Source organism: Chenopodium album, chromosome 9 (genome assembly GCF_948465745.1).
Source record: "Chenopodium album chromosome 9, dcCheAlbu1.1, whole genome shotgun sequence".
In the NCBI taxonomy this organism is placed as follows: Eukaryota; Viridiplantae; Streptophyta; class Magnoliopsida; order Caryophyllales; family Amaranthaceae; genus Chenopodium; species Chenopodium album.
This window is the reverse complement of record NC_137842.1, coordinates 61,598,226-61,614,752: the sequence shown is the minus strand read 5'-3', so window position 1 is coordinate 61,614,752 and position 16,527 is coordinate 61,598,226. Positions and strand designations below refer to the sequence as shown.

Genomic DNA, 16,527 nt, shown 5'->3' with positions numbered 1-16,527 from the left:
TTTAACCATTGGACTCACTTCTAAATCTTTGATTTTACTCCAGACTTTCCACTAGACATTTTACACTTCAACTCAAGAAACATAACATTGGACAATTTATGAATATAATTTCTCTTTTGAAAAAAAAAAAAAAAAAAAAAAAAAAAAACAAGCCTTTGTAATAGGAAGTACATAACTTTCATCAATGGTACAACATGTTAAAGTAGTAGTACATATTGTTCCATTAGTCAATAATTCATAGATTAAGAAGCTTCAGTCACTGCTACTATTTGCTTCATATTTTCTCAGTTGAGAATACTAATCCCAATTTCCCAACATTTACAACAATCACTAGAGTAATGAATTATAAAAGGACTGGCTAACAAAATACAACACTAGCTTAGCAATCCTGAGTTTATGAGTACATAACAGTCGCGGTTAACCAAGAGCAACTACTAACAAGAGTAAAAATAAGTCAGTAACATGTTAGCCAAATAACATCAAGAACAGCAGAGGCGGCGAGCAAGATGCAACTCAGGAAGGTGAACGCAATAGAGGCAGCAACTCGGTCACAGAAAGCGTGCAGAGGCTTGCAGAAATTGGGTAGAGCTGTGTGTCGAATTCCTGTTCGGTTCAGGCTAGTCACCCCTGAAGCAGCTGAGCCTGCACTCATCATTGCATATGCAAATATCTGCCTCACAAAATAAAATCATGATGTAAGTGTATAAAATAAAATTTTGTTTCCCTATTAGGTTCCAAATGCAAAAAACATAATCTGCATCAAATTAACTTGCAGAAATATTACATGTAAATGTAACATAGATGCATTTTACAGTTTCATTAGATTTTCACCTGATCACCAGCATAGATAACCCAAGCATATTTCTGAGAGGGAATAACAACAGCCTTCTTTCGCAACCTCGCCGCACTAATCAACAACTGCAGTAAAGAATGAGCAGCAACTGTAGCTGAAACTCCAACCAGATACCTGTACATTATTAGCCAATACTCAGAAACTTCTAGGACAAATTACATACTCCCTCTGTCTCACATTACTTGTTTCATTTGACCCTTTTTTTTTTTGTTTGTTGGATTTTAACGGGTTATGTGGGACAAGTAAAATGAGACGGACAGAGTATTTACACTTAATAACCCTAAATTCGACGGAGTATTAAAAGAAGACTTACTCAAAAGAGTCAGAAAAAGACCAGTGGGAGTAAACAGGGAGCTGAAACCCATACAGAGATAAAGTTGACGATTGTTTAGCAGTAACCATTAAAGACAATCCCACCATTGAACTCACCAAACAAAGCAGCCGTAGCATCACATGAACACCATCAACCATAGCTGGCCTCACTTTTCGACTAATCGAAAACGGAGAAGGTGATGCCAATGGACCACTCATTGTCCCCATTTCTAGTCCTGCCACTAGTGCTGGTGGTGGTGTTGTTATCTTACACTCTTCCGCCATTGATGTCGAACTTAATTATTTATGTTCACTTGAATGGTGTGATTGTATTTAGAGCTAGGAATAGCTGTTTATAAAGGAAGAAAGGGAGCTTTGAAATTTGAAAATGTGGGAATTGGTTGTTTAGGTAAGGACAGAGTTTGGGTTACCGGGGTTTCTTTGTTTGTAAGGACAAATTCAAGTGGTGTAATATTAGAGGCACTACTTCTACACTTGTTTGGGTAATGGAATTATCACGCATGGTAGAAATTTGGCTTGTGATCTATATTCCACTCGACTTGTTTTTGCTAAACTTTGATCATGTTTTCTTGTTAGCTTAAGCTATTTTCAACACTACGTCTTTACTCAAAAGGTTATGTACGTTTTTAATAAAAAGTTTAAATGATTTTAACAGCCGTAAATTTAATATTCAAATTTCAAATGAGGTTGGATGAATGTGTTTTTTTATTTTTCTATGGACACACTTTTGTTTAGGTCAAATATCAAAACGTAACCAATAAAAAAGAACAAAGGGAATACTTCGTATATTTTCTTGAACTTCTTGTCTTGGAATTAGTACTTTGTCAAGCAAAGTTGTCATCTTTCTAGCTATCATTCCTTGCAAATTATGATATATTTTTTTTTCACCAAAATGGGGAAAACAAAGATGCAAAAGAGAGAGAAAAAAAAAAAACGAAGGAAGAACAGAGGGACAAGTGATGGAAGTACTCGTGACCAAGCAGTGTAGTGGGATTTAATTGGGTCAAAATGCTTCATTGATTGTTTGTTACGTTCAAATCAAAAGGGAATTTCATGTTCAACACCTGTTGGAACTTTGAACGATTTTTCAATCTTTTAGATCCCTTAAAAATTCCGTGACTTTTCAGTATGACTTCATGGCACACTGGTTCATGTATATACTCTACAGAATACAGGTATTTACTTAATTTACTTATCACAGTAATCCCACACTGTACAAAATTAAAAATCTAATCAAAGTCGTATCGGAGACGTGTTTATGGATGGTTTCATATCAATTATGGGTAGTTCATAAACTAGCTAAGAAAATCAGATCATTGTTACGACAAATGGGTTTAAACTTTAAACTTACTTGTATATCAGGTACAAGTTTGTGTAGGAATATTGTTGTTCATGTTCCTACGACAGAGTTCGTAGACATGTCAAGCCAGGTTGCTGCTCTTCATATCCATATTCTCTATACAGTATACACAAAAGTTTTAAAATGAAGACATTTAGGCATGCTATATTACTTCTCATATCTATCAGTAGAGCTTTCATGTATTTTCATTCCATTTTGAAAAATGTAAAATTTCATTGATTCAATCCAAATTCAAGAATCGAAAGAATGATAAACAGTACAAAATCCAGCCTTTTGTGGCTACAAAGATTATATTTTCTTTGCTTGTTATCTGGGCTCCTCATAGCACATACATTGATTCTCAACAAGATTCTGCTTGAATACAAACTACTACACCCATCAATTTCCTGAGAACGCAGCTCAAAACTGTGTTGAGTTTGGGGGACACATCTAAATACCAAACATTAAATCCATGACTCTAGATACAACGGATTTTGCAGGGGAAGCAATTGCACCAGACTGTTTGGTTGTACTGGTACCATTTTGAAGATAGTAAGGGTGAGCTGAATTCGATCTGAATTGCTCAGAATTCAAACCAGATGATGATGCAGGTGGCAGAGGCATAAATCCTTGGTTGTTGGCCCTTTCATCAAGAGCCTGGCGCTGACCTGGATCGACAAGCTTCACTCCCACAATAAGGACTCCATTAATTTGTGATCCATTCTTGCTAAGTGCTTTCCGAGCATCAGCACGATTCTGAAAATAAGTAGAAAAGGCACAGATATTAACCATTCAAGCTAGCAGTAACATGATATGAGGGGCACAAATACAAATAAACGCAGGAAATGCACCAGAAGCATAGATTGTCTAGTGGATACTGAAGGAAACCAATGTGAAGTGAAGAAGTTGATTAACAAATAGAGAAGATGGGATGAACAAAGTACATAGATCAACAGTCAGAAAAAAGTTCATTAGTCAATACATCTCCCAATGCCTGATTTTTTTTCACCCAACAAGACAAAGGAACCCCAACACAGAATAACTCACAAGGGGAACTAAACTACAGTTTCAACTGCCCTAAAAATAACTTTCCCAACTTAAAAGCCAAAAGAAAAATTTCAGGGGCATGGAAAAAAATGTCATTCAATGAGCAACTCAGGGAGACAAGGATGCTAAGACAATGGTAATCAAAAGAATACAAAGCCTTGAAAACTGTTTTTTTAATTACAAAAGAATGGATGATAACACCGGGATAATGCAAAGGTAGCTTGAATCACAGAGATCCTAAAAAGAAGTTGCAATAACAGGTCTTACCACAAGATATGAGTTCTCAGAACTAATTGCCTATATAAAATCAATAGAGAAATGAAAATACAACGAACAGAGGAGACTCAAAAAACTCGAGTTGGAGAGGTCAAATGAAGACAAGATAACAAAATTAAAAATAAATAAATAAAAATAAATAAATAAAAAATAAAAACAATTTCCTCCATTCCAATAGGCAGGTGTTTCAAAGTCATTAAAATGAAGAAGAATAAAAATAAAAAGCATTCCGATTATTACCTCTCTTAAATTTTTTTTTTTTCTTTTTTAGATTTGCTTCCAAAGTTTTAAAAATGAACAACAATTAATGGCACCTTCTCAATTGACATGAATTTTTAGCTTTAGCTTTAGAATGTCCATCTGTGACCTCAATTTAACAGTGTTTAGCCAATCAAGGAAAAAAAAAGGCTGAAGACTAATCCCTCTAAAGGTAAGATGAGGTCATAATTTAGCTTAGAGGTAATTATAAAGAAACAAAGATAGTTTCTTCACTAAAGACATTATAAAAGGTACTAGAAAACAATCTTAAGAGAATGTTTCAAAGTATTTAAAACTAAAGGGGAATTGTTGCAAAGTTATCCCTCACCAAATTTTCTAATGCATAAAATACCCTAGCGCATTCACAATTTAATATTTTAATTTACTCCTACGTTTTATGTTGTGTTGTTGCCTGTTTACAAGGCCCTTAGCAGAAATTCAGAAAGTAAAACAATGTTTTCCATTTGAAAGTTAAAACCATGCCAATATTTTGGGATGCCTAAAAATGAAACAAGTTTCAAAAAGTTGAACAAAGGTGAGATAGGGTACAAGTAGAGAATAAATATATATATAAACCTTCTAAGAAGACTCATAAAGAGTGCAAACATACATAGTTTGTCATCTGTGAGGGAGTAATTAGGATGATATATTCAATAGTTAATGTCAAAGGGTTATGAAAGAAGTCAAACAAGCAAGTTTTAATACAGTTAAGATTTTTAACCAAAATCCAATTCTAGGGTTTTATATTGATATACCAGAAGAAGGGAGAGAGAGAAAGAAATCAGTGTTCGGGAACAGGTCTGGACCAGACCAGACCAAACCAGTCAAGTCACATAGAAACTTGCAGTGAGGCAGCACAGCAAGTGAAACCTACAGATCAGTGGGTGTGTTGGCTTTGGCCAAGTTGCTGAGGTATTGGTAAATAACGCAAAGAATGTTAATTGTAGAAGAGAATTTCAGCCATGGTCAGAAGTAACATAAGAAGTAAATTCCAATCACAAGAGAGTAGACTGCATTCTTGCTACCCAAAAACATAACACTGTTAGAATTGGGAAATCATACATGGTGGCCTCTAATTATTGCACTTTCTATACGGTGGAAATTTTCTTTGCCCATATCCTAAAGTGACCCTTTCCCACACCCAATACCACCCAACCTCAGCTCAAACCCACCCCACTCACCCAAAACTACACAACCCCACCTTGAAGCCACCCCCACCCCTAAACCACCCACCTCACCTGAAAGGCTGAAACCACCCCCACCCCCCCGAACCACCCACCTCACTTGAAAGGCTGAAACCACCCCCCCCCCCCTAAACCACCCACCTCACCTGAAAGGCTGAAACCACCCCCCCCCCCCAACCACCTGTAAGGGCTGAAACAACTCACCCCTACCAAAAAGGTAGTAATTTTAATTATTTATTGATTACAAATTACTACCAATTTTCATACCATACTAATTAATGACAATAAATAAATAGTCACAGTAAAAACATTCTACTCATTCAAGGAAAGTACACTGTTTAATTAAGGGAGGCTAGGAGGATGACTAGTTTGCTCAAAACAGTGAAAAGTCCCCAAATGATTGTTATTATCCTAGGACTTGTTTACAGAACTATGAAGTTCCAATTTTTCCCTTACCATTCAGTTCAGAACATAATCCATTCTATCACAAACCAAACGCAGGGGTTCACCAACTTTTAAACGCAATAACAAATTACTTCCTTCGTTCTCTATTAATTGCTACAATTCGCTAATTTAGATATATCTACATTCTCAACTTTGTTAATGTGTTCTACCTATATCCCTCCTCATCACATGGTCCCTCTTTTCATCTTTCTTAATCACTCTCCTATTCTAAATTTGTGTGCCCAGTTATATGTAGCATATTTAAAGCACAGTGGAGTAATTTTTCTAATGCTTACAGTGATACCAAGTTAAAGACACTTGAGCACAGCACTCAGGAGAAGAGGCAAAAGAACCTTAAAAGAAGCATGCTTAGCAGTTAGCAATAACAAAAGGTTATGCCAGAACTGGATACCTGATAGAGAATGTGCATCCAATTAGCATTTCTTGGTCCTGGAATATGCTTTAATATCACACCACACTTTTCAAACTCCCGTAAGACTAAATTAGTGTCACCGGGAGAGAATCTGTTAAAACATTTGTATTAAAAAAAGGTCAAGAGATGGTGCATAAATTATAAAATAGCATCATGCTCACATATAATAGTCAAAATGAATGTCATAACTTACCCATAAACAGTGACCCATTCTTCTTCATTGAGGTTACCAGCTGGAGAACTGCTCCTTTGCATCTCAGGCCTCGCTACTTCCCTTGGTGCAGGAACAGTAATCAAAGCTCCTGGCTGAACAACACCCTCGACAGGGGATCCTTTTCCCTTCTCTTCTTGGTCACTAGTGCTTTTACTAGGGGACCACCAATTCATGCCTGAGGACCCTTGTTGATTATGCTGACTTGTTGTTAAAGCCATTGATGTACTAGCCTCAGATTTGCTTTTAAGAGGTGTTGAGAACTCTCGGCCAGAAGTCTGAACAGGAGTTCTAGGATCTGACCTAGGTTCAGGAGACATTGGATAGTCCATAATTCCAGATTCCGGTGTAAAATCAGACCGGTCTTCTAAAGAAAACATTGGTGGAGGCGGAAGATCAGAACTTGCGAAATTTTCACGCCATAGGGCAGAAACTGCCGCTGCTTGACCAGGGGTTGAAAATTTACCCCTCCTAGACGAGACAGGTGTAGCTAAATCATTGAAAAACAATGACTGTCTTCCCGATTTCGGGGTTCTATGCACCGTTGAACTCATCTTCGGATATAGTTTTACAACAAAACCTCTGCAATAATAAAAACCAAAACATAACAAAATGAATAGAGTGAGTGTAAGGAACAAAACTATATACCACATCTAATCTGAACTATGAACACAAATGAGATAGACGCTAAGCATACGGTAGGAACAACAGCGTTCACTAACAATATACAGATATTCAAATTCGAGAAAACAAGAACAATAAACAGACATCATACTCTTTCTTATTCAAGGAGTAGTGGGCATCTATAAAACTATTCTACCCTTTCGTAGAAATAGAACTCTATTTTCAAATCGAAGTCCTACAAATTTTACAGGTTTTATAGTAAGAAATTTCACATAGGTTCATCATCAATTCATCAGAAAATTCCACCAATTTGTGAGAAACTATTCCAATCATCACATCGGTCCGAAACAAAGTAATAATTTGAATGTCTGCCAACTCAAAGCAGGAAAAAGAGCGGAAATTGCTAAGAAATATTTACATATTTCCCCAACTAATCCCAAATTATTCCAACAAATTGTTAAAGACTTCACCATTTTCCTATGCATTTCCTTTCTACTGCCCCCAATTGCTTTACAAAGCAGATTCCATACTTCCAATTTAATAAAACAAAAACATGCATAAAATGTAATATATCAACAAAAACACCAAATCAAGGGTTTCAACATTTCAATTCAATTAAACTTCTACATCAAATTGAACAAACTCTGAAAACTAAAAAATAGCAATTAAAAAATCAAATTCAACAGAAAAAATTAAGCTAGTTTGAGAGGGAAAAACTGAATTAATCACGAGAAGAAGTAAAATAGCGAAGAATTTACCTAACCGCGGAAAATGATTTGTTAGAGATTTAGGGTTTAAGAGTACTAGGGTTTATAGAGGGAGGTGAGAGGAAGGTAAAGCTAGAATGCAACGAAAATACGGCGGCGGTGGTCGGAATCTGAGGTTGCAGAGATGTCGGCAATATTTTCCGGCGAAGAAGAGAGAGAAAGGGGGAAATGTTAGTGATGAAATTAGGATTCAAATTGATCGGAGTGTAAAGAGAGCGGGGAGAAAGGCGTTGTGCAGCGGGGTTGCAACTTGCAAGGTTTTCGCTTTCAATTTTATTTATGATAATGACTATATTGCCCACTTATAAACCCCACTATGTCGCCGGAGATATTCGAACCGAGTAATCTCTGACCGAGTTATTCCTCGAGCAACCCTTGACCTAGTACCCATGACCGTACTCTCAAATAACTCCTGATTGAGTAACCTCGGTCACACGGTGGTGAGGTTAACCACATATAAAAAACTGTTCACGCGTGCGATGCACGGATTTCACAGTTACTTATCTTTGGATTTTTGTTTTCACATTTTATTTTATTTTTTTTTTGAGTTCAAAATGTTCATAAGTTCACTTTAATTATTGACCTCAGTTACTATGCTAATAACTTTCCTAAAAAAAATTATAATGCTAATAATACTTTTTAATCAATGTTAAAAAAAAGATTCCTATTTTAAATTAATTACCTAAAAAATACTCCGTAGTAACTATCTATTGAAAATTAATAAGCATTTTGTTTCAAAAAAAAAAACAAAAAGCATTTGAGCGGGAAATCTTTTCATAAGGTAGCGCCACGTATACAACTTTGGAAGAAAATGACATCAGCGGTTGCTACTTTAGTATAAATTATAGATAGATTATAGATAGAAGATTGTGTTAAAAATGTCTTCAATTTCATTTGAATTGAAATTTGTCAAAATTAACTTCATCAATAGTTTGGAGCGTTGGATAGTTGGAGTTAGGTTTTAGGAGTAAGATAATTTTGAAGAGTAAGGTAGTGTCTGTTGTACTCCTTTAATGATAAAAATGAGTAATCTTCAAAACATATTATTATATTGCGTAGATGATAATTTGTTAAACAGGTGGATAGATGGTTTATGGATGGAGTGGAGCACTATTCCAAGCCTATCTTACTAGTATATCACATTATCACCCACTTCTCGTCTATGTAATTTGGGTTTTCATCCAATTTATTAAAGCAAGTGATAGATTAAATCGACACCTATCCATTCAATTTGTCACTTCTACTACTGGTGTTAACTTGTGCAAAGAGAATGGGAGTAAAGTGGCATTATGTACAATTAAACCAACTCCCTCACTAAATTACATGAATTCATATATATTATACATTATTGTAAAGCAAAGACACATCTCTTAAAGTTGAAATCTTAATATCTCATATATCTTGATATGCTTGCATATGATAAATCATATCAAGTTGTTGTAATATATTCGCCGCACAATTAGTTTCTTGAAATGTATAGTCAACATAGACAAGAATTTCCTGTATCGTTCCAATTTTATTAGATGTCTCTAAAGAGACCATATAAATGAATATTAACAAGAGATGCGCAAGTAGCTATTAATATCATCACTTATAGTCTCTCTATTTATGTAAAGATTAATAACATGAATATTGAAGACTAAAAAGGAGCAGTAACAGGCTCCTTTTGCCTAACTTCATCAGGGGACTGAATTAGAGGAGTGTTGCATAAGCAATGGTGTGACTTTTCTATTTTATTCTTTTCTTCCTTGATGCATTCATCAACGTTACTAGTAGCATCAACTCCGATTATATTATCATTTACTTCACCAATTTGCTCCATTCCCTCCCTCAATCCCTGCAACACAATAATCAATTGCTAAAGTTAAAAAATAAAATCATATTGAGTTTTTGCTAACAAGAGAAATTATAAAATTACGGAGTACAATTAATAGTTAAACAGCTTACACTTATTGAGTTAATGTCATATCTTGTCATCGACTTTGACAATTCTAACTAGTACTCATAGTATACTAGTATAGTACAATTAAAGCATGTCGCAAATAAGTGAAACAACTACTATTGTTAGATGAGAATCAAGGTTAGCCTAGTTTGTTAGAGGTTTTCCTTCCTCCCTGTGAAAGAGGTTCGATTCTTACCCCAAGCAAGTAGGATCTCCAATTTCCCCCTACTCCAAACCTCCAAGGGAATTGCTAAACACCTAGAGTAGACATTTTTATTACTACCTCTATTACATATTATGTGTAACTTTTGATATAAAATATTCAAATATAGCACATAATATGTGATAAGTTGAAGTTTGGAAGGTAATGACTAACAGCCCACAAGACTAACTATTGGCCCAATTCAATTTAGCAGAAATACGTTCAGTCGTTCAGCATGCATAACTGGGCCTTATTTGGGCTGCCCAATTAAAAACAAGAAAATCGAAGAAGTTTTAATAAAAATACGTTTAATATTTATGGGCTTTACCTGAATGAAGACTTCTGAGGCGATTTCTGGCTCCAAATTTTGTATTGCTACTGCCTGTTCCTACGACATAAAAAATTTCCTCAGTATACTTACATTGAGAGATAAACATTAGGAAATTTCTATCATTATTAAAATAAATTACAATAATGAATAATGAAGAGATAAGTAAAAGTATACATATATCGGAAACCATCACAAGTAAGTAGGTATAAAGATAAGAAGAAAATCCTGTCAAAAAAAAAGTAGGTATAAAGATACGGTCTCACATTATTTATACGTGGTTTATAAAAACAACCTTATATCGATTTGCCAATATTGCCATATCCTTTGATATCATTCCATTTCCTTTCTCCTTTTTTACACTCTAACACACATTATTGTTATTTTTAAAGGATTAGATTAGAAGAGATTTAACATATTATGACTTAAAACTTACGGTCTTTTAAAATCCCATGATAACACAATTGATACTCCGTAATACTTAACATTTTATCTCAGCCTAATAGTCATTTCATCACATTGTATTTTTTTCTAGCTTTATTATAAAAGCCCGTGTATAAAATGGACCAATAACCTAGTTAGTCATGAATATTATAGTTTGAGTTAATTTAATATTGAAGCAACAATTAAACAAGTACAACCACTCTGTCAACTAGAAAAAGTTTGTAATTGTTGCATATAATGTGTATAATTATATATGTTAAATTTTAACCTACTACACAAACTCTGTAATTAATACAATTTGTGAAATCAAAGTAATTGCCTCAATAAGTAGTGAAGTAAATAAATAAAACCCAAAATTGTTTTAAGTCATAGTGTCCAAAAAAAAAAAATTATATTGATTGTATGCTATACCTACATGCATATTGAAATTAAAACAATGTAGCTTAATATACACTCTTTAAATATATGTTGCAAAAAATTAACAAAAAACATATATAGGAATATTTATTAATCACTTGTTATCTTCAATACTAAATTCAGGAGAGAAGAAAATTACCTTAACATGGTTAATCTGTACTGGACTCAAGGTCTTAGGCTCCATTTCAATGGCACAAGGCACACAAGCCATAACAACGACAACGACAACGACAATAAGTACTTATTAAGCAACTAGTTGATTGTTTGTATAGTTAAAAAAACACCACCTTTCAAAGAGCTACATATAATAACAAGCTTTCTTCAAATTCCTTAGCTTATATAGGGAGTACATAAATTACTTAGGTGTGTCATATATATTATATAATTTGTAAAGTTCTATATTTCTACAAAGTTCACGAGATTTTAGTTTGACTTAATAAAGAGAAGGACTTACAACCAATAAGAAGATAACCTAAGGTGTACTGTGTTCATTCGCATCTCGTGCCCTAACATGTATGATTATTTTGTGCAAAAAGCTAAGGTAATTGGTTGATTTTTATGTTATAGAACTATATCAACTTCACAAGGCATTTTCACCAGCTGTTTAACTTTTTTATTTTTCAACTATATCTCTATGTGTGGTTACATTTATAGCCTCTTCTTGCAACCAAATTAGCTGTAATGCTAATTTTTGTGGAATATGTAACATACTTTTTTTTTTTTTTTAAAAAAAAAAAAAATTACCTATCTAGATATTTTAATAGTTATTCGTTCATTCCCTCCTCAAAATATTGTTCCTACTTTGACAACGATCTTCAAAATAAAATATCAAGTAAGGAACAATAGTATAATTAAAAACAGAAGAGGTACAGACGGGTCAAGTGATACCTCGGGTGGTAGGAGATTGAATCCTAGTGTTAGTTGGGAAAGGGGGTGATTGGGGAAGTTATGATAGAGTGTTGGGCCTTTGGGTGTAGCCCTAATAAAGACCAAATTATAGGATAACGTGTAACCTAAAATTGGCCTATAGTCAAAGAATGGACAATAAATCTATGTAACGTGGTGATCGATACACTAATACTACTTGATGTTTGATCATGTGTAACACCCCCAAATCTCCCTCTACAGAAATATCAGTATAATACGTATGTATAATTATACCGAAAAGATAGAATTGGGCGTATTACCGCCGCGTGACTACGCAAGGCTACTCAAAACTTACTAAACAAAACCTATACTTTGTAGCGGAAAACTTCAATATTCTTCTTTTATTAATAATAAACCATAAATAATAACTATAGTCATGAGTACTCAAAATAAACATAAAGACCAACATTTCCTAATCTAGGTGAAACCATTCTCGTGACTCCAAATGCGGAATTGGAACCGGAATCAGTTAGGAATTGAACCGGCAGGTCAGGAACCAGAATTGGACTCGGTGGTTCCAATTCCGGGTAATAAATTAAGGACCCGGTTATAACCAATTCTAATTCTCAACTTTTTGGAACCGGAACCGGTTGGGTACCCAATTATCTAATATATGCTAAACTAAATAAATTTTAAATAATAAAAATATGTTGAATGTATCTAATTTGTAAATTAAAAAAGTAATATTAATACCTAACATAAATACAAATAGCTTCATGCAAATAAAAATATAAGTATTAAACGCTAAAAATGAACCTAACTAAAATAAGAATTATAATTTGTATTATATTTAACAATTACATACATAAGTGGGTACCCGGAACCGGAATCGGTACCCGGTGGTTCCAATACCAATTCCTAAATTTTAGGACCCAGTTGAACCAATTCCAATTCCGGATCTGAATTATAGGACCCTGTTCCAACCAATTCCAAGTCCGGGTCCTAAAATTTTGATCGGGTACCCAGTTTGCTCACCCCTAGTGATAATGCATAATAAAAATAAGGAAAGTGTATAGTCATGAAAAATATTATGGCAATTGGAATTACTTGGGGAATAATCAAGAGGAATAAAAGGCAAGAAAATATGATGATCAAATATTAAGAAGATAAAAAAAATAGAATTAAGGAAAATAAGAGATTTTGGGAGATAATTAAATATACAATTTACCAAAATAATTTCCCCCAAAATAATTCAAGATGGCCTAAAATCTTGAGCTTTTCATAGCTCAGAATTTCGGATTCCCTTAGTAGTATTTAGGAAGATTTTTGCTCACTTTTAAAGAATAAAATAATTGTGTAAATAATATTAATTAATTAATTAAATAATTAGTTAATTAAATACCAATTATTCACCAATAATTAACTAAGAAAATCAGATTTTCTATACATAAAAAATCCGAATTTCCTAGCTAAATAAATGGGAATTTTCAGCCATTTAATATAATTTTGCTTTAATTAAACTATCTGAAATATATAAATAATCCGGATTTTAAAATAAGATTAATAGATAATAAATCTTATCCAAAATAATGAATAGATTTCAAAATACTTTTGGCGCCAAAATTCAAATATAATTTTGGCTTCAAATAATAAATTTACTAAAATACTCTTTTTATAAAATAATTTATAAAATAATTCCTAATTAATTATTTAGAAAATACATATGAAAATAAGGGGTATTACAATCTTTAAAATGGAGATTTATCAAATGTGTAGAAATTATCGGGGTCTTAATGTAACAGCTATCTCGTGAGTTACTTCTTTTATTGACAGTCGAATTGAGAGAAAACCTTAATTGAAATTTTGGATGATAACGAAGACTTAATTTGTGTAACACCGAACAAATGGTATCAGAGCGAATGGTTCAATTTGATGACCTCATTAACGCATGGTAGGAATAACGGGGTATCTCATGAAATGACCACCAAGTGCCAGAAAGGGTTGATATAAGAACAACAATTAAACTTTTAAGCAAGTAAGTATAGCTTGAACTATTGATTGAAGGCATTGTGCAATTTGTGCATCGACTGTGCAATTAATGGCGGACCTATTTAGCCCACATAGGGAGCACCCTACATTCCCATTTTTTTTAAAAAAAAAAAACCGTTTTCAAAAATAAAAGCCCAAAAATTTGGACTTCCATTCCAAATATCTTTATCTCATAAATTGACAAACACATAACTTCTTTACTTCCTACCTTCATGCTTCTTCACGTGAAAATATGACAGCTATTTAATTTATTTTTTTTTTTTTTTTCAAATCTTAATCACTCACGTGAGGTAAGCAATTAGGGGAAAGAAATGAAATTCTTTTAATTTAACAAAAAATCTATTTGACCACTTTCTAATTTTCTCTCTCCAACTCAAAGTCTCAAACACCCATACAATTTTCTAATTTCTCTTTCCACCTTAAAGTCTGAAACAAAGAAGTACTCGTATCAAATATTCAAGAGCACCAACAAGTTTATTTGCTTATCAAGTTGGTGATAATTCTTCTTGTGGTAACCGCAAGTATAGAAAATAGAAAGAGCATTTTTATAAGGTACGAAATAATATAGATGATCATTTGCTCAAAAAATAGATGATCATTTATAAACAATTGTTTGGTTTCTTTCATAGAGTTAATATATTGCGCTTCCAGACCAAGAAATTAAAATAGACAAGAACAATTGTAATTTCTTTTAAATTATGTGTTGCTTTGCTTTCCGTTATAAATAATCATGGATCTTTTTCATGAGTACGTACAAACCCTATTATTTATTTTATGTTATTAAAAACAATTTGTAATTTTTGGTGATACGTTATTGACAATTTAATACTTTAATTTGTACTCCGTACGTTGGGATGATTAAGTTGAAAGTTTTTTTTGAAACCCATTTATAAATTTATGGATCCTCCACTGTGACTATGATGATCATGACATTCATATTTAGCAATGGAAGTCTCCAGGTGTTACAAGACCAACTAGATTTTTCTATTATATACATGTCTTATTAATTTAATTCTAGATTTCTAGAGATGGTATTGAGTAATAATTAAATTATTACAGGTATGAAGAAGTATTACATACTATTTATGGATATTTCCATATTATATGATTATATTATTTTTGTAATATTACATACTCCTATTAGCTCTTTGATTAACATATGCTAAAGTATACTAATTCATATGAAGTACAAATACAACTTAATAAGTTTATAGCTTCTTTAAAGAAAAACACACCAAGTACTTTTGTAAGGTGAAAATAAAAAAAAGAACACCACTTTAAAGGTTCAACTCAACCCAAATTAAATTTAGGCTTGAGACCCATCTAGCTAGAATTAGCCCAAAAAACCGAAAATTCGAGTTACCCTTCTCCTTTGACCCACAACCCGGTTAACAGCCATACAAAACCCGACTTAACCCAAGCAAAAGCCCGAAAATATGAACCGGTTTTAGCCTCTTTGCAGCCCCTTGACCAACTCTACCACCACAATTTCTCCATACTACTACATTCACATGCAATTTAATTATAGTCTTTCATCCCTTTAATATGAAAATGATAAACTTTTCAAACATAGGAAGCCTAAGTACTAATTAATTAGGTTAATTTTTTATTTTTTTTTTGAGGGAAGAATTAGGTTAATTAATTAAGAATGCATGAAATCAAAATTGATTAATTTAATTACAATGCTAATGCTAAGCAAGCTGGTTCCTAAGAATAATCACAGAGAGACATGGGCTGTGTCTATAGGTCTAGCCATGTGCCCACCCAGCCTAAGAATAGTACGGTCGTAGTAGTAGTTAGCAACTTCACCTTACTCTCCTCGTACACTTACCAATTATCACATTAATTTTATATTTTAAAACCATACTTTATGTTACCTTAATTATATAATATATAGTTAATTATATACATATTCGTGCCTAAGATGTTTGGTAATATGTATGATTTTGTGTTATGAGCCTAATTAATATTGTTTGGGAAGAATGAATTAGAGCACATAGGAATGCCTACTTGGAGCTGATTTGACTCTATGATTGACTTTACATTTGAAGATTTTTTTTCCAACTCGAATGCTTTGACCAAAATAATTTTGGACTAATAATGCTTAGTACCTTAGTTTAGCAAGTGTTTTATTATTTAATTAACATAATTATTAGGTAATGATGCATTTTGGTCTAATTTGACTAATAATGTAACTAACCATGGGAGTTTAGGCTAGAAAGTAACGACCTTTAGGTATATTTCTAGTGTGGTTACAACTTCCAAATCCCAATCATTTTGCAAAAAAAATCTTTGTTATTCTATAGTGATTAAAAATCTAAATTCTTCACGCACTTAGTGGAATAATTTCAATAAGCATTACATACATGTCATACAATAATTATCACATTTTTATGCAATGTTGATAGTGTAATGTAATGATATACAATGTACATAATAACCCTCTTATAATACCACAGAGTACTAAATAATGAACTGATTATCCTCTCTCCGTTTAATGATTTTTGAA

General features: G+C 33.2%; 3 protein-coding genes across 4 annotated transcripts; all 3 read right to left on the bottom strand.

Annotated features, from left to right (window-relative positions):
• Positions 1–222: 222 nt before the first annotated feature.
• Positions 223–1,450, bottom strand: LOC145557874 (CASP-like protein 3A1). Its single transcript, XM_081619052.1, has 3 exons — positions 1,167–1,450; positions 832–967; positions 223–670 (listed from the first exon to the last, which is right to left on the bottom strand). Exons 1-3 carry the CDS (start codon positions 1,448–1,450, stop codon positions 455–457), a joined length of 636 nt encoding a protein of 211 aa, XP_081475178.1. The 3' UTR covers positions 223–454.
• A 1,247-nt stretch (positions 1,451–2,697) lies between these two features.
• Positions 2,698–8,012, bottom strand: LOC145560044 (nuclear pore complex protein NUP35-like). The gene is made up of 4 exons (XM_081621301.1): positions 7,761–8,012; positions 6,361–6,960; positions 6,147–6,258; positions 2,698–3,281 (listed from the first exon to the last, which is right to left on the bottom strand). The coding sequence occupies exons 2-4, from the start codon at positions 6,930–6,932 to the stop codon at positions 2,976–2,978; spliced, it is 990 nt and encodes a 329-aa protein (XP_081477427.1). The 5' UTR covers positions 6,933–6,960; positions 7,761–8,012; the 3' UTR covers positions 2,698–2,975.
• Positions 8,013–9,212: 1,200 nt separating this feature from the next.
• Positions 9,213–11,432, bottom strand: LOC145560043 (uncharacterized). Of its 2 annotated transcripts, none has more exons than XM_081621299.1 (3): positions 11,242–11,432; positions 10,242–10,301; positions 9,213–9,606 (listed from the first exon to the last, which is right to left on the bottom strand). In XM_081621299.1, exons 1-3 carry the CDS (start codon positions 11,311–11,313, stop codon positions 9,409–9,411), a joined length of 330 nt encoding a protein of 109 aa, XP_081477425.1. In that variant the 5' UTR covers positions 11,314–11,432; the 3' UTR covers positions 9,213–9,408. The 2 variants fall into 2 exon arrangements, with proteins under 2 accessions (XP_081477425.1, XP_081477426.1); XM_081621300.1 differs by having other exon boundaries at positions 10,242–10,295.
• Between the last annotated feature and the right edge of the window lie 5,095 nt (positions 11,433–16,527).